Source organism: Condylura cristata, unplaced genomic scaffold, assembly GCF_000260355.1.
Source record: "Condylura cristata isolate star-nosed mole 26May11 unplaced genomic scaffold, ConCri1.0 scaffold00002, whole genome shotgun sequence".
Taxonomy (NCBI): Eukaryota; Metazoa; Chordata; class Mammalia; order Eulipotyphla; family Talpidae; genus Condylura; species Condylura cristata.
Window position 1 is genome coordinate 23953570 of NW_004567103.1, and position 26170 is coordinate 23979739.

Sequence of the window (26170 nt, forward strand, 5' to 3'; positions counted from 1 at the left end):
TATTCTTTGAACATACCAATAATGTTTTTATTTTTAAAACTGAAACATATTTGACAAATAACATTATGTAATTTTATATATTTTAATACTTGATTTCTTTATATGAAAATAAAATAATTATTTTAGCATAAATATCTTCCATCATGGGAATGCTGAAATTTTTATTTCTACCATCTCTAGTATCAAGAAGCAAAAGCATATGGAAAACTCAGCAGACAATAGATTTTATAATATTAAAGGTCAGATGTTGTATCCATCAACTGAAAGGTCTACCTGTTATAACATTCAAGTGATACTGTAATTTCTCCGATTCTAAAATATAGAAACAATGATTATGATGTTATGGTTAACACTTACGTACAACAGGAATGTCGTAAAGTGTATTTTTCCAGTGATTTTTATCTAGTTGATTTTAATCCAGTAGTCTAAACTGCTTTGAAGGGTAATTGCAGTCAGCAAATGATTCTATTTGCATACTTGAATAAATGAAGTTACAGTTGTTAGTATTCTTATAGAGTTTCCTCAAAATTATACTTTTTTTTTTTTACTTTTTGGGAAGAAGTAGCATAAGGAATAATTTCATTCTTCTGAACAAGTCTAGGTAGAATGTCTATTTTACGTTGAACAAAGCTGCTTCCATTTGTGATATCGTCTCAAATATATTTGGTTTCTTAAAAAACAGTAACTAGGACATCATAAATTTAGGAAATTAACTTGATAATTTCAGTTAAACATTTTTACTTAAAAGCACCCAAAGTAGTTTCTAAAAGCAACACCTGAAAAAAATATATCATTATGTGATAATCTCTGTATAAACAAACAAAATATTCCAAGTTTCAATTTAGAAATTAAAAAAAAAATATCAGCAGCACCTCTTTCTGCCCCTTTGTGTCTATACAGGTGCTCTTTTCTTTTCTCTCTCTTTTTAATAAATCTATCCTTTCGAATTAGGAAAAAAAATCAAAACTTAAATTAACCATGTTGGTTGTGCTGACTTGAAACCTTTCTTAAGAAGATATGAATGAAAATAAATGGAAATAAATTAATGCAAGCAATAAATCTCATTTACAAATCATAATATCCTCATTGGAATATTCTGAGACATTTCCTACAAATTTCTGAAGTCCTCAAAAAACGAAAACTTCACATTTACATATATTCTATTTTACGCTTTCTGGAACAGCATTATTTACCTAAAACATAACTTTTTTTAATGAATAAAACCAATAATTTTTTAAAAAGGAAAACTTATCTGAACTCTGCTGAACACCTAGTTTCAGTCTAGGTAGAATGTCTATTTTATGGTGAACAAAGTTTCTTCTGCTTCCTCTACTTCTTATTAGATGTTTTACTCACAGGATTATAAAAAATATGAGAAATGAGAAAAAACTACAAAGTGAAAATTTCTCAAAGATTCAACTGAGATATGAAGATATCAGTGAGTTATGGGAAAAAAAAGGATAATGTTTAAAGACTATGTTATGATAAAAAAGTCTTTCGCCCCAACCCTGGTCATAAATCTTCTAAAGAAAACAAAATTACCATTCAGTCCTGAAAAAATACAATTAACATACAGAATTCCACACGATTTCAAGGGATTCTTGAATTTCTTTATCCATGAACTCTCCAATTTCAGATACCTAGTTATTTAAAGCTCCATGACCTAACTCAAAAGATCTTATAAAAAGCACTATAGTACACAATCTCTTTGAGTCCCAAATAAATCAGCCTTTTAATTTTAATATCTTGAATAAGAAAGCATAATACACAGAGCTATGTACAATAAAATTACAAACTAAAGCTATACATACCATGAAATAAAAATATTTTTACATTAATATATTAATGACTCGTTTAAGTTATGCATACTTTTTCAATTCACTCATCAATCACATGAAAGTCCAAGGGATAAATTTAACATACTTGGGTATCATTGCTAACTCTTAAAATTATTGGGGAGAAAAAAACCACAGTATTTGCTCAGTTAAAATAAGGTGAGAAACTTCAAACCTTGAAGATATAAATTGTGCTACAGTGCTACTTAAAGGACAAACTCTCAAAATCATAATCATCATATTAATTTATACTATTAGTGGAAAACTTATGAAAATATACATCTAGTGTCTCTTATTGTTATCAACCTTTACTAAGGATAATAAATACATTTCAGTAAATTCTCATTAGTAACATGTTAAGAAGCACTGGAATGAACTTCTGTACCGATTTAACATCATTTTAGCATCATGAAAACTGGGATTTATACTGAGCTTGAAAATCCAAGCATATAACAGATAACCTTTAAAATATTACCTCCAATTAGGATTTCCACAAATGAAGATATATTTTTAATATGACATTCAATAAATAGAAAAAGAATGCATTAAAAAGCCATGTCTCTCATCAAAAACGGGGGTAGGGGGTGGGGAGGGAAGTGTACGGGATTATGGTGCTGGCACATGGGTGACTTGGTGATGGGAAACCCACGGGGATTACAATTGAGATGGCAAAAAAAAAAAAAAAAAAGTACAAAATGATGTAAAAATAAACTGTTATAAAAAAAAAGCCATGTCTCTCAACTGTCCCATTATCTGTACTCTTTTTAGAACATACTTTAAATTTTTCTCTTTATAAATTTTCTTCTTTATTTTTAGAAGTTTTCTTTAAAGATGGGCCTAATCTTTAGGAATAGATCATTAAATCTAATCAATACTTTCATCAGATTCACTTTAGTAAAGACTGAAAATTAATTACTAAGATTGAACTGGGTTTAATGTTAACCAAAACTGTTTTAAGTGGAGAGTAATCTAAGCTACTTCCTCATATATAAACCATACAAATTTTGGTAGTCACTAAGTAAGTATCAAGGATAAAAGTCCCAAAATATCTGAGAAAGTTAGAGATAAAGTGATGAAGCAATAAGTAAAATTTCAGTTATCCAGCATAGAGGTGGTGAAACAATCACATAGAATCTTGGGTGTTATATTCAGTTTCTCCAGCTGAAATCTGGCTTACTCGCTTGTTAGCTCCCCAGAATTTTCGAGAAAGTTGACCTGTTCGCACCTGTTTAAAGTAATCCAGAGAAATGAACAATGTGTTATTAAGAAAAAATAAAGAAAATTGATAAATGAAACATTTTATAGAATGCAGAAGAAATAAGTTTGTTAGTAGAATCATTTCCACTTTGATAATTATTGATTAACAGCAATAAAAAATGTTTCTAGGTTGATCATCTTTCAGTTAAGAAAGGATTAACACCAAAGCAAAACGTTTTAAATTAAAAGTCACAGTTACATCAAAATTACCAGATCCCTTACTTTACAGACTCATAAAAATATATGCTATTTCATCAAAATGATCTGTTCAAAAATTTACTAAACCTAGGTAACAAGATTTTCTCCTCTTGTGTTTGCAGTATTTTTTTAAAAATTAATTTATTTATTTTTTCATAATGAGCTGGGGTACAGGCCAGAGATGTGAAGGGTGAGAGGATTCACCAGAGACAGAGTGGGGAGCAGAACAGGCAGATCAACGAAGTACACTGCTGAGGGAAGCAGTGGGCGGGTCAGGAGAGGTCTGCCACGCCATGTGGTCACTTCCGGGGCAGGCGGGAATCGAACTCATGCGGAAATGGCTTTAGCTTCTTAGTGCTGTGCTTTAACCCGCTGCGCCACCAGGGAGGGCCCATTTGCAGTATTTTTATGGTAAGTTACAAAGATAAGTAAAATAATATTTTTATTAAATAATTTGAAAGCAATATAAAAGAATCTTCATATGAGAAATTTAAAAAGTTTACAATAGTAACAGAATTTATAAAACAAGAACAGCATAATCTCTTTCATGAACCAAATTTTATATACCATTCAATGTACCACCAAGCACAATTTTTAGATATATCAATAATGAATTAATTAAAAATTAAATGGATAAGGCCCTCCCAGGTGAAGCAGTGGGTTAAAGCACAGCTCTAAGAAGCTAAAGCCACTTCAGCATTAGTTCCATCTGCCAGCGAGGTGACCACATGGCGTGGCAGACCTCTCCTGACCGGGGCACTGCTCCCCTCAACAGTGTACTTCGTTGATCTGCCTGTTCTGCTCCCCACTCTGTCTCTGGTGAATCCTCTCAGCACCCCTGTAGCTCTGGCCTGTACCCCAGCTCTGTATGCACAAATAAATAAGTCTTTTAAAAAAATTAAATGGATCAAACATTATACACCCCTTTATAAGTGCTCATATTTTCCTGTGGGAAACATTTCTAAATGTAACCATGACTCATTGGAATTTCTTTCCCAAGTGCAATATACTCTTTTATGTGATTTGTCTGCCACCATTTTTTAAAAAAGATTTATTTATTTATGCACACAAGAGCTGGGGTGCAAACCAGAGGTAGGGTGTGAGAGGATTCAGCAGACACAGTCGGGAGCAGAACAGGCAAATGTAGTAAAATACACTGCTGAAGGGAGCAGCAGGGGAGACAGGGGAGGTCTGCCTTGCCATGTGGGTCAGCTCCCTGGGGGTAATCAGATGTACTGCTGTTGTAGGCAATAGCTTCATAGTGCTGTCTTTAACTCCTAAGCGACCATGGAGGCCCCTATTTTATTTTATGCAAAAACTTTCATGGAATAAAAATCCAAGTAGTATCCTGAATCTAGATTTGGAAGAAGAGAATAGATTCTTACTCATGTGGGATGATATGGGATGACCAAACATGCGCTTTCAGTTTTATCATAATATAATCTTAAGTGTTAAATACTACATATGTCTCTTCTTGCCATTTACTATTCTTTGAGAAACCAAATTTGTTTTTAATTTATCACTAATAGACTGCTGATTCAGCTGGAAGAAAGATGAACTGGCAAAATCCTCAACAATTATAAAAAAAAAATTCTAGCTTTTACCTCTGCTGGCTTCCCAACACCTACTACAATCAATTTGCCATCTTCTAATCCTACAAGAATATGGCTGTATTCTTTGGTTACACAAATACAGTGAATAGGCAATCTCATGGACAATGGGTTGACGCTCAGATTCAAGCTGCAAGAGAATGAAAAAAAACACAAATATAATTACATGAAACCTGGAAGATAATTAAGTGAAAACCTAGTTCTGCATCATGATTTTATAGATGTGAGGACAGGTAGAAAGTCTGAATAACTTGCACAATGATGCATACTCACAGCCTTACTTAAAATGCTTAATATAATAGATATTTTGTCTATTCTCACTGTTTTTCATCTAAACCTATATATGAACTCTTTTTTTAAAAAAAGATACAAGAACTAGGGTACAGGCCAGAAGTGCAGGGGGGTCAAAGGATTCATCAGAAACAGAGCGGGGAGCAGAACAGGTGTATTGACTGAAATCTACTGCTGAGGGGAGGAGCAGGGGAGATAAAAGAGGTCTACTGCACCATGTGGGCCACCTCCCTGCCTGGGATTGAACTTTTGCGGTAGTGACTGCAGATAGCTCATAGTGCTGCACTTTAGCCTCTTGTGCCACCAGGGAGGCTCCCACATATGAACTCTTACTAAATTATTTTCACCTGTTGATTAACAAGTGAAAGTTGGATAAAAAGGGCAAAACTCAAAGTGTTTGTGCGTATAAGGGAAAATAAGGTCAATAAAACCATTCTATTCTTTCTTAGAAGATGTAGTAGGACAAAACATGATATTATAAAATGACATTTCATATGTATATGCATACACACATACAAACATATATATACATATATGTGTGTGTTTACATACACATACATATATTGGGTTGTCAGAAAAGTCAAAATGCATTTTTGTAATACATTATGACTTTTCTGAAAACCCAATACATATGTTCATAGATACACACGATATGTGTGTATATATATACTACTAATCCAGGAAAACTTTGGCTTTCCCAGTATTTCATAGTTGCTAAAAAATACATGTTCACAAATAAATGATAAACCAAAACATAAAAAATCTTAGGCTGCTGATTTTTAACACCTGCTGATTTTTAACACCTGAGGCTAAAAGTACTGTCACCTTTTCTTAATAAGTTTCATTATTTACCTGTGAAGATCTCTTATGGACAGGAATCCTTGTAAGCTGCCCAAGACAATGTGTTCTCCGATTATACATATATCTGATACTTGTTCCATCAGGGTTTGAGATCCTAGATACTTGCCATTTACAGAATACAGATGTAATGCATGCTTATCCTGCAAAGATATAATGAAAAATATTTGATGATATCAAGTTAAAACTAAATTTTAACATTATCAATAAAATTTGAACTATAACAATGATTATTTGTTTAAAAATTTGGAATAAACAATGGCAATTTAAAGAGAAACTGTGTAGACAATTATTAAAAGTGATATCAGGCCCTCCCTTGTGGTGCACCAGGTTAAAGCATGCACTAAGAAGCTAAAGCCACTTCTGCATGAGTTCGATCCCCGCCTGCCCCAGAGGTGACCACGTGGCAGCAGAACTGTCCTGACCCGGCCGCTGCTCCCCTCAGCAGTGTACTTTGTCGATCTGCCTGTTCTGCTCCCCACTCTGTCACTGGTGAATCCTTTCACCACCCCTGCACCTCTGGCCTGTTACCCAGTTCTATATGCATAAGTAAAAATAAAATCTTAAAAAAAAAGTGATTATCAAATGAAACTGAAATAGTTGCTTCCTTATCACAGTAGGCAGCACATCAGTCTCATACTCTGAAGGTCCTGAGACTGTCAAATAAGTAAACATTAAATAAGAACACTTATAACTCTAAAAGAATTAAAAGGCCCAGTACAAAACAAAAACATAGACATTCTTAAAACAAGAGTCTCTTCATTTTTAAAAAGCTTTATAATTGAACAACAATAAGCAGAGTATAGTGGCTTGTTTATTAATATTGTGCTTTGTTGAAAAAGAACTTAATTTGGTTATAATTTCCACTTAAGTTTATGAAGTCCCACATAACCAGAAATTATTTTTGAAATCATATACTATAGATAGCCCAATAGAAATCCCTAAAACAAAATAAAAACATGAGGGGACCACTGTGGTGTGGTTCCACCCAATGGCAAGGAATGTATAGAGTGAATTGTGAAGGAAAAAAATCCTTCAAGTGCCTCATATAAATAATATAGGAAAAGGGGGCAAACTTACAGATAGCCAAACCCTAGTGCATGAAAATGATGTGTACCTTGAGGGTTGTTTTTTCTTCAATGCTGGAGTAGATGACTATATGTCCATCCCAAGATATGGCCAAATTGGGAATGGTAAGGAGTAGAGTACTTTCACAAGGTGGTCGTAAGGTCCTCATATACTGACCCTTCTGAATGGTATGTATGATCACAGTGCCATCCTACACACAGAAAGTATTAGAAATTTTTTTTAAAGTTAAATATAAATATAACTTCTGAATTTGTAAAAAAAAAAAAAAAACTTAGTATTTCTTAAAGGTGAAATCTTACTCTTGATCCTGACACAGCCATGTCTAGTTCAGTGCTGATGGAGACACTCAATACCTCATCAGTGTGTCCATAAAGGATCTGAAAGGGTTTAGATGCCAAGCCCACTGGAACACCTCCCTAATATTTAAAACAGAAAAACAAAGATGTTTTCTAGTAAGCCATATTTTATTTTAAAAGGTTTACAATTGCATTTAAACTGCAATCACAAACTAACATTGTATTAGTTCTTACCACTGAATCTGTTATGGGAGCACTGCATATTTATCTTCTCAAATTATTGTATTTTAAAGCTCAAAACTTAAATGGAATAGTTCCGTAGTTTCACAGATAAGTGGATCATAATGTGGTATAGATACATAATGAAATACTATTCGGTAGTCAAAAAGATAAATGAATGACACTTGCAGCAACATGGATGGTGCTAGAAGGGATTATGCTCAGTGAAATAAATCAGAAAGAGAAAGAAACATATTGGATGGTTTCACTTACTGGAAGAATATAGGAAAACCGAACAAATGGTAAGAAAAAAAAAGATGAAATTTGCAGGCAAATTTTAGATCTGAGGCATATACAGAAGGGAAGGGGAAAGGAGAGAATCAAAAAGGGTAAATGAAGAGCACAAAAGACTGGTGACAGTTCATGGGTGATGTGGTTGTGGGCAATTTTGGGGGACTACACCTGAAGGGAGAGATGAAATATTCTATAAAAATGAACAAACAACAATGTAAGAAAATAAAAAGTTTAATCAATAAAAAATAAAACAGAAAACAAAAGAAAGCCCAAATCTGATGGTTTTATATTAATTTTAACCGGTATATTTTCATTTATAGAGTTATTCTTCATTCTTTTCAAAGAAACTTTATGTTTATACCTCAAATATTTCTTTTTTCCATTTACTGGATTCTTTACATTTCAAGAACATAAATTATCATTGAGCTGATTTGTCTTCTCTTTCTATAGCTATCGATTCTTTTCTAATTGCTTTACTCCTTTTATTTTTCATGTGCAGTCACACTGATTTTTAAAATACTTTTTAAATGTTAATAATTTGATTTTCAACCACATCAAATGTGTTCTTTTTGGTTCTAATTACTTATAATATTTGTAATGATAGAAGAAATAATCAGTTTGATTCTTCTGCAATCTGCCTTTTTAATATTATGGTATTTTATTAATATATGTTCATCGTTGAGGTCCAATTTTATTGAATTTAATTCTTACTCCGTTCTTTGAATAGCACAATTATGCATGAAATTTCCATGTATTTGTCTCCTTCAGAAGAGAAGACTATGTATGTGTTTTTAACATGCATTACTTGTGTATTGCTTTCTATTACATCTGTTTGTATAGTTGTCATTGTCCAGGCATTCTACCTGTCATATAATGTAGACATAAAATGCTTCAACACTCTATCACCTGAAAAACATCTAAAACATCTGTCTTCCTCTAAGAGAATCAGCTCAGTCTGAGCACATACTGTAACATTCTTTTTCATTTTTAATAAGAAGAATCCTTTATTATTTAAGGAATTCAAACTACAGAGAAAGATGGGCTCTTCTCAAATAAAATTTATGAAGATTGCATATTCTAATACTAAGCATGGTAAAGTAGAAAAATAGAGTACAAGGAAATAAAATTCTGCAGTAAAATACAATATAACATGAAATATATAGTTTATTCTATGAGTTCCAGAAGTGTCAAACCAATGATATTTCTCAATAAAATATAACACATTAGCTAAGAAAAAAAAAAAGTAAAGGAAAATCTACAAACAGTGGGGGAAATAGCTGTAAAGATTTAGTGGGATTATTTCCTAATTATTGGCAAAATTAGGAAATGAATTAGATAATTGTAGTGAATAAGTGTTGCGTTTTCATAACTGTACTGCTGTTATATATAACATCATCTTTGTTCTTAGAAAATACACACTGAAGTATTTAGGAATAAAGGAACAAGATGCCTCCAACTTTTAAATTGAAAAAAGAAAGATGCTAGGAAATAATAAGACATTGCTAAGACAGGGCCCCTCTCATGGCCTAGGGGTTAAGTACAGCTAAAACTGCTATAGCCTTGAGTTCGATCCCCAGCAGGGGAGCTAACCTACATGGTGCAGCAGACCTCTCCTGTCTCGCCCACTGCTCCCCTCAGCAGTATATTTCGGTAGATCTGACTATTCTGCTCTCCACTCTGCCTCTGGTGAATCCCTTAACCCCCTCACACCTCTGGCTTACTCCCCAGTTCTTCTACTAAATAAATAAATAAATGTTAAAAAAAAGGAATCGACAGCTGTGTTAAAAGGATTTTAAACAAAGACAGTGATAAGAAAAATTGTAAAAATGTACTATTTCAAATTTTTTCCTATAAATTTAAATTTTATTTAAAACTAAAAAGATACCAAGAGAAAAAAAAGGGAAGAAAATCATCCAGAACAAAACACAATCAGTGAAAACCACCAGCAAATAGTAGAATAGGAAAATGAAGTAATCAGAAAATTAAAGATGAGAAAATCTATTAAAAAAAAGCTAGCAACCACAAATGTTGGTGAGGCCAATGGTGATAAGAAACTCTCCTACACTTCTGGTGAGAATGCAAACTGGTCTAATCACTGTGAAAAGCTGTATAGAGGTTCCTCAGACTACTAAAGATGGAGTACCATATGACCCAGCAATTTCACTCCTACGGATCTACCCAAAGGAAACAAAACATTAATTCAAAAGGATACCTGCACTCCTATGTTTACTGTAGCACTATTTATAATAGATAAGACTTGGAAACAACCCAAATGCCCAAAAATAAATGACTGGATCAAGAAGATATGGCATAGATACACAATGGAATACTATTCAGCAATCAAAAAACATAAAGTAATGCCATTTCCAGCAACATAGCTAAAGTTAGAAAGGATTATGCTTGGTGAAATAAGTCAGAAGGGGAACTCCCTGGTGAGGCAAGGGGTTAAAGCACAGCACTATGAAGTTATCAGCAGCCATTGAACCATGAGTTTGATCCCCAGCCAGGGAGGTGACCCACATGGCACAGCACACCTCTCCCTCCCTCCCCAATGGCCCCCTCAGCAGTGTACTTCAGTACATCTATCTGTTCTGTTCCCCACAGTCTCTGATGAATCCTCTCACCCCCCCCCACCTCTGGCCTGTACCTCATTTCTTAGTATGCATAAATAAATAAATCTTTAAAAAAAAGAAAGAAGTCAGAAGGAAAAAGAAAAATATCAGATAGCTTCACTTATAGAAGGAAAATAAGGGAACCAAATAAGGGATCAGGGGAAAAAATAGTAATAATAAACGTAAATAAAAGTAAGTCAAAGACATTCTGCAGGGGAGGGGAAGATAGAGGGATCAAAATGAGGGTGGGAGAAGCACAGGGACTATAGTGATGGTGCAAGGGTGAACTGGTGGTGGTAATTCTAAGGGAATTGCAAGTGAGAAAAGATGATAAACATTGTGCAAAAATGATTAGTGATGCAAAATACTGATAAGTATATAAACTAATAAGAAAACAGGGAGGGAAGAGCACAAGGGGATGTAGTGATGGTGCACAGGTGAATTGGTATTGGGAATTTTAGAGAGGAGAGCAAATATTGTACAAAAATGAACAGTGTTGTTAAATACATATATAAATAAGCAAATAAATGTTAAGCCTATGTAGAAGACATCAGACATATACTTAAAAAAAAAAAAACCCAAAAAAGAAATTAAACTGACTTTAATATTCCCACCAAAAAAATAATAAAAGTATGGTAATTAGAAGCAACTGTAACACAGTACAGGACCTAACAGAAAAATATCATATGGAGTTAAAAAAAAAAAAAAAAAACTGAAGCAAATATGTAAAAAAAATTTTTAAAATTTCATTCCAAACAAAATGAATTTGTAAATATGATTTGATTAAAAATAAAATGTAATTTTAAAGGAGGCTGTGGTTAAAATATTTTTAAAGTTCATATAGAAGAATACTCAAGTAAGAATTTCTGAGAACACAATGGGGGGGGTACTTACCTCATCTAATATTAAACTACTAAATCCTCCCCCACTTTGATATTGATATAAAATAGAAAAGTGTAAAACAATGGGGAACCTAGAAAAAAAGCTAACAGTGAGTAAAAAGTGGCTTATTTTATCACTTTTGTTGGTATAAGAGACTTTCTGCCTGGAAGTAAAATACATTTTTTTAGTCAATATTGTTATAGAATATATGATATGTTCCCTGAGTATTCTATTAAATACATTCATTATGTTATATGTAATATAGCTAATATTATAATACTACAAATGAAATATAGAAAAATTAGTTACTAATGGATCAAATATTGAAATGTAAAAACATTTTAAAAAGAAAAACTTAAAAAACTTGAAAAGTTTAAATATTTTTATAAATCTGGAGAGAAAGAAGTCCTGTAAAAAGATAGAAAATACGGAAGCTATGATAATGACAAAAGCTGCTTCTTTGCCCCAACATTTACTGTGAGAATACAGTATGGATGATAAAAATTATAATTCTTTAATTTCTAGTAATCATACCTGAAAGAAAAACAGAAATATTATGAAAATAATACAAGAAAAATAATTATTGTTTCATTAGAAGAGGATCTCAACAGTAATACCAGGATACACTTTTAATCTGAACTGAAAGTATTTAAATATATAACTACCTGTTGTGTTATTTGCCATATCATACAAGTAGTATCTCTTGAGCCAGAAATCAAATGTATTCCACAGTAATCTGTAGCTAAACAGGTCACAACATCTATAAAAAAAGAAGAAAAAAAAAAAGGAAGTAAACACATGGAATGGTTTTAGTTTTATGTTCAACTTATTAATAAATCAGTTTTTCAAGCAGAGAAATGTAGGAATGGCACTAGAAAAGTATTGAGAAACAATGACACCAAAAAAAGTAATACTGACATCATGTAGGAAAGCGTTGAGGCCACCCTTCTTTGAGGGTGAAGAGAAGATGTAGGGTGGGAAATGTCAGAATTTTGGCAAAAGGATAGGTACTTTGAGGCCCTCCCTGGTGGTGCAGGGGTTAAAAACAGTGCTATCAATTATGGTCACAAGAGTTCCACCCCTGGCCAGGGAGCTCACCCACAAGGCACAGCAGACCTCTCCTGTCTAGCCAGCAGGCTGCTCCTCTCAGCAGTGTATTTCAGTACATCTGCCTGTTCTACTCCCAACCCTGTTTCTAGTGAATCGTCTCACTTCCCGGGACCTCTGGCCTACACCACAGCTCTTGTATGCATGAATAAATAAATCTTTAAAAAAAATAAGGCTCAGTAGCTTGAATTGGACATTCAATTAGTTTTGATATGCCCCTCTACTTTCTCACTCTCTCATCCTCATTCACCTACTACTACTTCCTTTAAGAACTGCAATCACACTGAACGTTTGTCCTTAACCAAAGTAGTACATTTTACACATTTCACACGGTATGATGCAATACTGAATTTATATGCTGCTTTAATATGTCCAAAAATAAACTAGAAAGAATATATATTTAAAACAGCCAAGATATGGAAACCACCTAAGTGTACCCCTGAAAAATCACTGGCCTAGAAGATGTATAGATACACATTGGAATAATTCACAGCGATCAAAAAAATACATAATATTTACAGCAACAGAGATGAAACTGGAAGTGATTATTCTAAGCAAAGTGAGATAGATAAAAGAAAAGTTTTCACTTACATGTGGAATCTAGAGAAATCAAACAAAGGGACAGGAAAGAAAGACAAAACTTGCAAGTTGACCATAGACCCTTGAGACACAGCAGGGAAGGAGGTGGGAGAAGGGAAAAGCCCAAGAGACTGTGGTGAGGGATCATGGGTATTGTGGTGGCAAGAGAATCACGGGAACTACATCTAAGGGGAGAAATCAAATAGTACCCCAAAATTATCAAAGATGTGAGAAAATAAATAAAAGGATTTTAAAGAAATACTCTTAAAGTTTAAAATATTCACAATACCGCCCTACCAAAAATTCACTTGGTTCCACAGGCAAAATTAATGCTTTTGTTTGTTTGTTTTATTTTATTTATGCATACAGAACTGGGGTACAGGCCAGCAGCAGGGGCAGGGAAGATTCACCAGAGACAGAGTGGGGAACAGAGTGGGGAGCTGACTGATGAAGGACACTGCACAGCAGTGGGCGGGTCAAGAGAGGTCTGCCTCACAATGTGGGTCACACCTCCGGGAGGAGACTGAACTCATGCTGAAGTGGCTTTAGCTTCTTGATGCTGTGCTTTAACCCACTGCGCCATCAGGAAGGGCCCAAAATTAATGCTTTTTCTTAAGGAATATATACTACATTTATAATTAGAAAAAAAAACAAATTTTTGTGGGGAGGGAAAAATTATGCTTACCCATATGTCTGATATTGTGTGAAATAACTTTGCCTTTTGTAAGTGACATCACTTGAATGCTATTATCCCAGTGTCCAGCACTGAAAAGCAACTTTGCATCATGTGATACTATAAATAGCTTAGAAGTGATCTCCAGCCCTGGAGCAAAAGGGCCATTCATACTACGCTGAGTTCTGTAAAAACAAATATTAGATGCTTCCTTAAAAGATAACTTAAGGCCAATATCAACTATTTTTTAATCTCTCTAAAAAAAGTCTGTTCAACTGTTTAGTTTGAAATGTATTTATTAATAAATTATAAAAGCTTTTAGAAAATTGATTAATCTTACTTTCTATATATTTTTACTAAATAATAATCTCAAGAGGTAAACATACAGAAGATGAGACTGGTGAAGAAAATTGATGAAGAATGAAAAAAATTAATTCCCCTAATGAATATTGATATTTCCCTTCTTAAATGAATAATTAATCAGAGTAAAGAAAATGTCACATTAGTTAAAAATGGAATCTCTGGAGAAGTAAAATAATAACTAAGGTAAATGATAATTTCTTATTGCATAAGACATGTAAGGCCTATTTATTTATAAATAAATTAATCCTAAAAATATCCCCTAATAATTTTTGCTTCCATAATATTATAGAAATTATTTTGTTTTTAAGCCAATATCAAGTCAGGGAATTAGAAAGAGGGAAGTAAGGGAGTAAGGTAGGGAAGAGGAAAATCTGCAGGTCTACATTACTTTCTACATGACACCGATTAACTGCTCTATCTGTTCTTCTGATGTTAACTTTTTGCTTGAAGTGTTTCTTTACTTACTTTGGATTAGTCACAGATTGATCCTTGAAGAATGTAAAATAATTAGAAATGTTTCTGTCATAAGGCAACCATCCATGAGTTCCAATAACATAATTCATGCTTACTGTTACCTAGGGGGAAAAAAAACCACAGAGATAAAAATTAAATAAACGGAGCCTTCCCTGGTGGTGTAACAGGTTAGAGCACAGCACCCAGAAACTGGCTACAGTTGCAATCAGCATGAATTTGATCCTGGCCAGGGAAGTCACCCACAGATCTCTCCTGTTTCGCTTGCTGCTCCCTTCAGCAGTGTACTTCATCAATATGCCTGTTCTGTTCCGTGCTCTGTCTCTGATGAATACTCTCACTGCCCCTGCACCTCTGGCCTACATAAATAAATAAATCTTTAAAAAAAAAAAAAAAAGAATTACAGGTCCTCTTCTGTCTTGCCTGCTGCTCCCCTCAGTGGTTTACTTCATCTATCTGTCTGTTCTACACCCATCTCTCTTTGGTGAATCCTCTCACTGCCCCTGCACCTCTGGCCTGTACCCCAGTTCTGTACGCATAAGTAAATCTTTAAAGAATATACAGAATTACAGTAATTATTTAAAAGCTTATAAATAGAAAATGTATTTTTATATTTGGTCAAATTACGTTAAAACTTTTTCTTATTTTTAAATTTGGCTTGATGATTTTTTTTTATCTTCTTGTTTTTGTGTGTCCTTGAGTTGTGATGGATAGAGACTTGGCAAAGTTGACAAAGGTATGAATCAACTTACCAGTAATTCAGGACTGCCTTGAGACATAAAAGAACGAGACTGATTTTTTGGGACAATGGCCTTTATTATTGGAATGCCATCACTAATTCCCTGTAAAATGAAAGACAGAAGTTTAATAACTGGTTCTGCTATTTTTATTAGGTACAAATTTTTGAAACTTTTTATTTCTTTAAACAAGATTGAATTCAGTGATGTAGCACTTTATTAAAACATGACTATGAATGATTTGACACCTATCAACTTCTCATATTCCACTATTTTATTGTTAACAGTAAGTAGAATCCAAAGAGCATCAACCATGTAAAACAGTCAGTCATTTAGGGTCTTTCCTTTTCCTTTGCTAGACTAAAGTCAATATAAAATACAAAATACAGTTCCTAATAAAAATACATTCCTCAAATAAGTCAAATAGGAGAACTGATTACGTTTTTTCTTATTTGTATCTTTTGCATCATTGCGTATTCCCCATAAAATTCACAACACAATTCACCTGTGTACTTTCACCATAGTCCCTTGTGTTCTCATCGCCCCTGTTGTGGTCCCTTTTGGTCCCCATCCTTAACAGAATGTCACTGGATTTATGGTTAATTATGATTTTTTTCCTGGCCCTTTATTTGGTTCCCCTATATTCCTCCTATAGTGAAACCATCTGGTATTTTTCTTTTTCCTTCCAGCTTATTTCACTGAGCATCACCCCTTCTAGCTCCATCCATGTTGCTATGAATGGCATGAGTTTATCTTTTTGATCGCTAAATAGTATTCTATTGTATATCTATACCAAATCTTCTTGATCAAGTCATTTATATTGGGTCATTTGGGTTGTTTCCAAATCTTACCTATTATAAATAGTGCTGCAATATAGAGATGCAAGTATCTCTTTGAATTAATGTTTTTTTGTTTCCTTTGGGTAGATTCCTAGAACTTTAGGATCTTATGGTAGCTCCATTTTTAGTAGTTTGAGGAGCCTCCACACAACTTTCCATAATGGTTGGACCAAAGAATGATTATGTTTTATAGAAATTTCATTTTGGGTTTGAATAAGCCTAAATGAAAATGGTACCTAAAGAAATCCATTTAAGTCATTCCTTTCACTTTACTTTTCTTTATTAAAGTACATAGGAAGACAGATCTTCTCTTTTTATGTGAATGGATGGGAAACACCTAGTATGATGGTGAAAGATATTAACAAGTTATTGATATGAAGGAAATGGGTTGTGTTCATTACCCTACTCCCTGGGGCAATTTCCTCTGTGACATGGTGGCAAGAGTATAGAGTAGGGCAAATGTCACTCTACCAGCAGATGCAACTCAGAATATATTATCCTATAAAAACAATGTCATAAATGAGTAAATATGATGAAAATAGTTTTATCAGCATTACATAATAAACTTAGTATTATATGTTCATCAGATTATAATATAAATCAGCTTTTATGGGTTGCACTATGTGCAGTAAAACATTAACACAGGATGACTGAGACTGCTTTCCTTAGAAAGGTCGAAAATTATTCCTTCAGTAGCATCTGGCAACACGGTGGCAAAAGTTCCTTATATACACTGGTATAAAACTTGTCCTCAATAGTAAGGGGGTTCATCATGTCTAAACAAGGTGATTTATGCTGAACACATGCTTTTTTCTGGGAGTCGAATTTTGGCATAATCTAGGCAAAAGGTGCCAGTATGACCAGAACCCAATAAAAACTCTGATGCTGAATCACTAATGAGCTTTCTTGGTAGAAAAAAAAAAGAAAAAAAAAAAACAACCATGCTGGCATATTTCATTTGTTAAAAAATTAAGTATGACCTGTTTGACTTTACTGGGAGAGGACTTGTGTCCTGTTGTGCCTGCTTTCACCCCATGTGCTTTTATGCTTTGCTGATGTCACCTTGCATCCTTCATGTTAACTATGAATACACAACTATGAATACACATACACATTTAATTCCCATGAGTCCTACTAGCAAAAAAAAAACAAATTTGGTGATAGTTTTGGGAACCCAAAAAACATTCTAGAAATTTAGTCATTATTTTCTAAGCATTATTTCTATATATTATGAGTTTCAGACTAACATACTACTGGGAAACAACTAATTTTAAAGGTTTGTATTGTTAAGCATCCATAAAAGGATGTAGGAAAACAGTGACAAAGATTAATATTGAAGTACTTTCATAAACATGTGAGAATACATTTTACTTTAAAATACTGTGGAGCTTTTTTTAGTATTGTTCATTTGAGTCAAATTCAGTATAAAGTCATAAAAATTATTTACATCAAATTATCAAAGTTTATATAAAAATATCCTATGATAAAAAAAATATCCTGTGATAGTGAACCTATAAACCCATTTCACAATAATGCAGGTATTATAAGCATGTTGAACAATCCATTCTCCTAACTGTTTTATAGACTGTGGGTAAGCTAAGAATGTGTTTTACATTTTTTAATGGTTATTTTCAAGTAGTTATTTGTGTGCCTACATAATAACCTAGATTTAGACTTTGGACTCCAAAGCTCAAAATAATTGCTATTTGATCCTTTAAGAAGCTCAACCTCGGCTATACTTATGAGAGTCACTGTTTCATGTACATCTTTAACTATTCTTAATACTCATATCCTGAACTATTCAAAACAATACAATGTATTTTTTTTACCTTTGAATCTGAAGGTGTACTTTAAATTACAGCAGCTAACTATACTGTTTTACTTGCTATTTCTTCTGATGTTATCAATTAATAATATGACTTACTAGGTCTATTTATATATGAAAGTATTATAATTAAGTTATTTTAGTCTCTTTATCTTAACTGTCACCAAAAAAAATTACATAAAGTTATTCTTCCTTATCAGGAAAATATGAAATAGATGAAAATAATTCAAAAGATATAATTCAGAGTAACCCTCAAGCAGCAAGTAAAAGTTTTCATTAAGATTGTTTTAAACATCCAAGAACAGATTGCTGCAATATTATTTACTATTTTGGATTAAGTACTATAAATTCACCGCCTACACAATGAACAAAGGAAAAATTGAGGTATATGTAATTGACAAGAGTAAATTTTTTGATATTATCAAGTTGGATATTACCTCTATAAAAAATGACTTCAGTTCAGAGAGGTGTTGAAATAAGTTTACAGTTGAAGTGTCTGTTTTGGTCTGCTTCTGTGCTGCTTCCTCTGCTGATAATCTAGGAGGGTGTGGCTCCTTTAAAATGATTTTAAGGAAAAATAATTCAATCATTGTATTACGACATCTCATATTGTATTCGCTGGTATAAGTTATACTACAAAGGCTTACATACTGTGCACTATTGAAAATGCCAGACCAGGGGAGGCTTCCTGGTGGTGCAAGTGGTTAAGTTTCAGCATTATGAAGCTATCAGCAGCCACTGCAGCATGAGTTCTATCTAGCCAGGGAGCTAACACATAGTGAAGCAGACTCTCCTGTCTTGCATCCTAATACCTTCAGCAGTGTGTTTTAGTAAACTGGCCTGTTCTGCTCCCCACTCTGTCTCTGATGAATCTTCTCACCTCCCCACACCTCTGACCTTTACCCTAGTTCTTGAATGCATAAATAAATAAAATAAACAAAATGTTTTAAAAAATTCATGTGTGTGTATGTGTGTATTCAATATGTATATTCATTTGTATATACATTTGTATATTCAATATTCAGAAGTACGTTAAATATTTGGCAACAATAAATGCATTATTCAAAATTTATAGTATGAGTGAAACTTTAGATATCAATTCATTTGTTTATTGTTCATTTAAAAAAATTTATTTATTTATGCATCCAGAACTGGGGTACAGGCCAGACGTGCAGGGAGAGTGAGAAAATTCACCAGAGACAGAGGGGAAAGCAGAACAGGCAGACTGACAAACTACACTGCTGAGGGCAGCAGTGGGTGGGTCAGCAGAGGTCTGCCACGCCTTGGGGTCACCCCCCCTGGCCAGGGAATCAAACTTGTGCTGAAGTGGCTGCAGTTAGCTTCATAGTGCCACGCTTTAACTTGCTGTGCTACCAGAGAGGGCACTATTGCTTCATTTATTTTAAAAAATATTTAATTGTCTAACTTTAATGCCAAAGATGTAAAACAGTAGCACCTTTATAAATAAGAAAATGACAAATCTAACATTACAAAAGCACAGCTGAAATATATAAAAATTCTGTCTGAAAGGCATTCACCTGTTTACATTGTTAAACATTAAATTACAGGAAATAGGCAACAATTTAACTTCTTGTATGTTATAAAGTTATATAATAAAAACAATTTCACTTACGATAAGTACATCAATATTTAGCTCTCAATTATCCTTATATGATTATCTACACTTTACTTTAAACCAAAGACTAATTTTTATATCACTTTTATGGAGATAAAACTCATTAGGATATCGCTTATCAAGGAAAGGGAAAAGTAAAGAAGGCACAAAAATATTATAGAATATTTCAAAACTCAGTGAAGTGGTCTGTTTTATTCTATTACTTTTGCCTTTGACTCTAATAGCAGATAAAAGATAACATGCTGATTTCAAAAATATCTATTCTGTACAAACCATTGTTGGGGGTTTCAAAAAAATGGTTGCAAAGTAATAGTAACAATTATAAAGCTTAGTTTGAAATTGAGTTAATAGAAGACAGAGCTTAAATGCAATGTTGCTTTAAAAGTTGTGGACTTCAATGAATACTACACACAAACTATATGTAATAAAGATACAAATATGATTAAGAGAAGGCTGCTGCCTTTAAATGTTTATAATGTAATTAAGCAAATGGGTAAATGTGCAACTAACAAAGGAAGAAAGTATCATAAGTAGACAACAAATAGAACATGGGAAAATGATCTAGTTCAATAAAGGAGTTTATAGCTATTAATGCAGAAGAAAGCACAGCAAAAAGGCTTTGGATTTGAATAGCTATATATCTAAGGCCTCCCCCAGTCACATTCTGGTTGTTCAAACATGGAAAAAATATTTGATTTTGCTAAGGTGTTACAATTTACTTATTAATTTCAATAAGGCTTGTCTTCATCATCTGAAAAATGAAAATGAATGGATTTTTACTATGAGGGTTATGTAAACCACCTGACATAAAAAAGTATCAAATTGATGAATAACAAGTATGCATCATATTTTTAAGTTCATACAACAAGCATCAAGATATCCTTGAAAACATTGAAACAGCTTCTATAAAGATTTAATGGTGTAACTTAGCTGTATATGTTAATTTCTACTGCCATATTTGTTATTTCAAAATTCAAACAATATGTTAATCTATTTATTTCTTAAGTAACAGTATAATTTTCCCAAAATTTTAAAAAAGATTTATTTATTTATGCATACAGAACTGGGGTATAGGCCAGAAGTGCAGGGGCGGTGAGAGGATTCACCAGAGACAGAGTGCGGAGCAGAACAGGTCCACTGACAAAGTACACTGCTGGGGGAGCAGTGGGTGTGTCAGGAGAGGTCTGCCTCGCTATGTGGGTCACCTCCAGGGTAGGGATCGAACTTGCACTGAAGGGACTGCTACTAGCTTGCAGTGCTATGTCCTAACCTGATGCACCACCAAATTTGAAGTGATTATAAAGTTTTAAATATTTAAAATCCTTGGAAACACTGGTGGTACTACTCCTTGGCAATTCAATTCTAGACTTCTTATGTTATCAATAACTTTCATGACTTACCTTTAACAGTTGACAAGGTGTTTGCCCAAAATTATTAATCATCCCTTCTAAGGCCTTTCTTTCTTTCTCATCTGTTAAGGCATCCAGATCCACAGCTCCTAAAAGCATAAGAAGTCAGTTCACATAACTGCAAATCTGCAAGCCACATAACTGATCAATGTGTTACTGGTCAATATGTTTACAACAAAATAATATTCCATCTTTCAAGTCATAAAAACGATGTAAAGAGTTCATTTAAAAAAAGAAATAGGGGGCCCTCTCTGGTGGCGCAGCGTGTTAAAATGCAGCTCTGCGCATAAGCCATAGCCGCTTCCCTGCGAGTTGGATCCCCGCTCCAGAGGAGATTAACAGGGCGCAGCAGACCTCTCCTGTCTCACCCTGATGCTCCCTTCAGCAGTGTACTTCATCAGTCTGCCTATTCTGCTCTTTATTCTGTCTCTGGTGAATCCTCTCACTGCCCTTGCACTTCTGGTCTGTACCCCAGTTCTGCATGAACAAATAAATTAATCTTTTAAAAAATTAGAATTTACTTATTCATACATAACTGAGGTACAGGCCAGAAGCACAGGGGCAGTGAGAGGATTCACCAGAGACAGAATAGGGAGCAGAACAGGCAGATATACTGAAATACATTGCTGAAGGAAGCAGGGGAAAGACAGGAGAGGTCTGCTGGAGCATGTGGATTATCTCCCGGGCCAGGGATCAAACTCGCATGAAGCAACTGCAGCTAATTTGGAGTGCTGTGTCCTAACCCATTGTGCCACCAGGCAGGGCCTTTTTCAATATTTTAACAAATTTCAAACACTAAGTATGTAAAAAATAAATTCTAACCAGTATTTAGAACTAAAATATCTTAAATAAATGTTAATTGGTAGTCTATAAATAAAATTTCTAAGAAAAATAAAGCTATACTTATATTACACCTCATTTTTTTTTCATGACAGTAAAGTTGAAACAAGTGAAATTAACAACATCAAAATATAACTATAAGATACTGCATATTTAACAGATGTTGTGAAAGGTGGTATTTTGGTTAACTGATTACACCCAATTACATTTGAGAAGGATTATTACATGGCCATTAACTGGTCAAACTAGGTAAGTTATTTCAATCTACATTCCTATCTGCCACTACTTCTCTACAAAACTGTTATCTGAATAAGTTAGAAAAAACTACCATTAAACCTTTCAAAGTCTTCAGAAAGTTCTTGATTCTGAATTAAATAGAATGTCATCTTATTTAACATTCAAAGAATTTGTTTCTGATTCTTTTTCTTCGTTATTTTTAATTGATTTTCAATTCTAATGATTATTTTCCAAAGTCTGTTAACAATTTAATGCTGATTATTTAATGTAGCCCACTAACAAGGACATATATGGAGAGAAATCAAAAAACCTTTGTCACCAGTACTTGACACTTATAATAGATTTGCATGTATATTTGTCACTACTTAAAAGAAAATGCAGCACTCTTAATCATTCAGATAGAAAAAATATCACTATATTATTTTAAATGTAGATTTTTTTATATTATGTAGTTATGCCCAATACCATGTACAATATTAAATAATAGTCACATAAATTTTTATTAATATTTTACTATTTGTTTTAAAAATATTAAACTATTGTGTCTATCAATATAATACAAGGGAAAAAGTACAAAGACTTATCGATACCTTCATAACTACAATAATAGAAAACATTAAGTGCTTCCACTGCAGCTGGTCCTCTCTGTTTATAGCCAAAAATCAGATCTATCCATTCATGAAGATGAGCAGAAACATATTCAGACTCCTAGAAAAAGAACAAATTTAACATTTAATATACAGTTACCTATTAATAACAATGTAAACATGGGTCCTTTGAAAAAGTAAAAGCAAATTAAGCATTTCCACACACAAATCTTACCACTATATTATTATCTTGACGTCATGGTAAACATTTATTCAATGACTACTCCATATGTTGACTATATTCTATATAGTATAATGTAGGATATATTTATTAATATTTGCTACATATGCATTTTCCAGCCGATAGGTGGAGAAAATAATATAAATATTCTAAGAGTTCAAATAACAACAACAAAAAATAAATGATATCTGTGGAAAATTTCTTGTTTGTGTGTGAAATTTCAGTTGAAATAGTTGTGCAGAAATTCATTTTCTGATCGTATCTTAGTCTAAAATGGATATGAAACGGAGGATCTCAGGAAAATATAACTGAAGAACCAGAGACATCCTATAAATACCTAATTTACAGATTAAAATGTATCACCTGCCAAGAATCTCTCCCCATCTTAAAGAGTATGGCTGGACGCTCACCTCCATGCCCAGTTTACTTCTTGCCCATAAATCTAGCTTACCCCACTCCCTCAAGGACTTGCCTGTAGCTTCCTACAGGCCTGAAGGACTTCCTGGAGTCTGTTAGTGATGGCTTCAAAGTCAGTAAGGAATCAATATTGTTGTTAAAAGAAAAGAGGACTCAACTTTTTAAAACATACTTTTTAACATATTTTTAAATATGTTTAGAACTCAAATTCTCAAAAAAAAAGAAAGGGTACCTACTAAACTTGTGGATTCTAGGAAGAAGTTTCCCAGGCAGAACGATTTAAGTGTTAGCAGGCTTCTTACCTCCTCCTATGGCCAAGCATGGGAGGAGTAAGATGACTTAAAAATGAGCTATCTGGATTTTAGATATAACTTTCAAAAACAAAAAAGGCAGGTCTTGTTGGATTTAAAATAAAACATTCATTTCCAGGATCGTTAGAAAGCAAAGACTCTCAAAGTGAGAAAAGGCTATTTTAAGATTTTTAAGGGCATTTTCTCATCATAGCCTCCAGTTAGGCCAAAGATAAGGGAAGGTCTATAAAGTGCTGTGGAATGGTTTTACCTAATAGAAGTGATGTGTAAGGTTCATAAAGTCTGAAAAGAAATGACATCAGTTCAGACTAAAAGAGAGAAATTTCAAAAAAGCAGAGACCTTTTGCTTCCAACTAAATATATATAGGATAACAAAAATACTCACGTAAAAAAAACTTTTTTTTTTAAATGGGGAAGAAAGAATGATGTAGCGCAGGAAGCCAAGAACCCAAGGGTAAAACAAAAAAGCCATAAAAAATTACTGTTAGGGGCCCTTCCTCGTGGTGTAAGGGATTAGGACATAGCACTGCAAGCTGTCCGTAGTAGCATTATTGTGAATTCCACTCCCAGCCCTGGAGGTGATCCACATGGAGTAGCAGACCTCTCCTGCTCACCCACTGCTCCTTGCAGCAGTGCTCCCTACTCTGTCTCTGGTGAATCCTCTCACCTTTCTGCACCTCTAGCCTGTACCCCAATTCTGTATGCATAAATAAATAAATCTTTAAAAAAAAATGCTGCCAGAGAGTATAGGTAGACTCTCATAACAGGATTGAGAGCATGTCCCAGCTGGAATTCAGAAATGTGATAAACCAGTTATTGTTAGGCACTGCTTGTTTCTTTCTCCTTTTTGAATATCAGTGTCAACTAAATTCTCCCATCCTTGTTACACCTGCCTCTTCACAGTCTTCAGATCCAAGAAAAGACACATGTGCATAATTTTAATCACCTGTGGATTTGATTTACATTACTGACAAGATTCTGGGCTTCAGATCTCATGCCTTAATGCAGGGATCAACAAACTACCAGCAATAGGACAATTCTTATTAGCTGTCCAGACAGAAGACAGATACACTCATTTTCTTTTATATACTCCATTGGCAAAATTTTGACACAGACCTCACACCTAACTTTAATATTTACTATCTTGGTTCTTTACAGAAAAAAGTGTTTGCAGATCACTGCCTTAAGCTCTGGAAAGGAAATGAGTACAGTTTGAATGTAATAGGAATATAAATAATTTGTGGCCGTTCTTTCTCACTTCCATCATTGAGAGCTGAAGTTTACTTTCCTTGTCTTGATCCTGTTATGTTATAAGGTGGCAGAAGTATTGGTGTCACAGTTCAGAGCCTTAGGAAAGTAGGGAAGCTTCCACTTTTGCACTTTGGGGGAGCCCTGAGCTACCATGAAAAAAGTCTGGCTACCTAGTTTGAGAACACAGGAGGAGGAGATATCCTAAGTCTATATGGAGAGGAAGTCCAGCACTCCAATGCCTCAAATCAGCCTGCAGAAGCCTTCAACAACAGCAGATATATAACTGCAAAGTCATGAGAATCTCAAGCAACATCAGGGGAATTGCCCAACTGGGACCAATCAACTCACAGAACTGTAATAATAATAAAATGTCTACAATAAGTAAACTTTGGGGTACTTTGTTGCTTAATATTTGACTGAAATACCAATTCATTAGCCAGTAGCATATATGCCTAAAGTCTTGAATATCTAACTCATGTCATCAACAACATGAAGGGAAGCACCTCAGAAGTTCCAGGATAGTTAATGTGCAATAGGTTATTTTTCAAAGTTTTATTGTCTTTCCCAGTTCTTTATTCATATATAGGATTACTTATTCAAATATAATACTGAATTTTGTAAGTCTGACAAACTATGCACTAATAACAAAGGAAGTATTCCAAGTTTCCAAAACTTAGTTTGATTGTCTACAACATTTCAGTTTAGAAAGAGAACCAAAGGAGCAATTATGGGGGAGAACACATCATCTGAAGATAACACATTAGCATAACTAAACTAATTTTCCCAAGCCTTCAATTCCAAATTGAAAATTTTGCTAAAACTGATTATTTTTTAAACTGACATTTAGCTGTCTTATTAGAAATTTACTAAAGTCCTTCAGAAAAAAATAAGAAAATAATTGTTCTTAAATTTTAAATAAATGTAGGAATTGAGAAACATCAAATTACACTAGCTTGGTGTCTGGAATAGTTTCATGTGCAACAGGCAGACATCTTACAGAACTGAATATTTTTGTTGTTGTTACATATTCATGGACTATACCAGAGTCTCATTAGATCTGAAGATTCGTAACTTCGAAATAAATACTATAATTGGGTATTTAAAACAGCAAATACAGTAGATTATAAATTAATCTAGAAAAATAATAGATATACTTCATAGTCTCAAAACCTCATACATAGTTATTGTTATTAGTCTAATAACTAA

The 26170-nt window shown here is 33.7% G+C and overlaps 1 protein-coding gene across 1 annotated transcript in view; it reads right to left on the bottom strand.

Annotated features, from left to right (window-relative positions):
• Positions 1 to 2523: 2523 nt before the first annotated feature.
• Positions 2524 to 26170, bottom strand: part of NBEAL1 (neurobeachin-like 1) — a 124900-nt gene continuing 101253 nt past the window's right edge. Inside the window, exons 44-55 of the mRNA XM_004674823.2 lie at positions 22748 to 22865; positions 21072 to 21169; positions 18473 to 18589; positions 15387 to 15476; positions 14629 to 14738; positions 13813 to 13985; positions 12107 to 12201; positions 7438 to 7554; positions 7167 to 7328; positions 6044 to 6192; positions 4895 to 5030; positions 2524 to 3060 (exon numbers count right to left, since the gene is read on the bottom strand). Coding sequence (XP_004674880.2) covers positions 2959 to 3060; positions 4895 to 5030; positions 6044 to 6192; positions 7167 to 7328; positions 7438 to 7554; positions 12107 to 12201; positions 13813 to 13985; positions 14629 to 14738; positions 15387 to 15476; positions 18473 to 18589; positions 21072 to 21169; positions 22748 to 22865 — 1467 coding nt within the window. The 3' untranslated portion in view covers positions 2524 to 2958. The remainder of the gene's footprint in view (positions 3061 to 4894; positions 5031 to 6043; positions 6193 to 7166; positions 7329 to 7437; positions 7555 to 12106; positions 12202 to 13812; positions 13986 to 14628; positions 14739 to 15386; positions 15477 to 18472; positions 18590 to 21071; positions 21170 to 22747; positions 22866 to 26170) is intronic.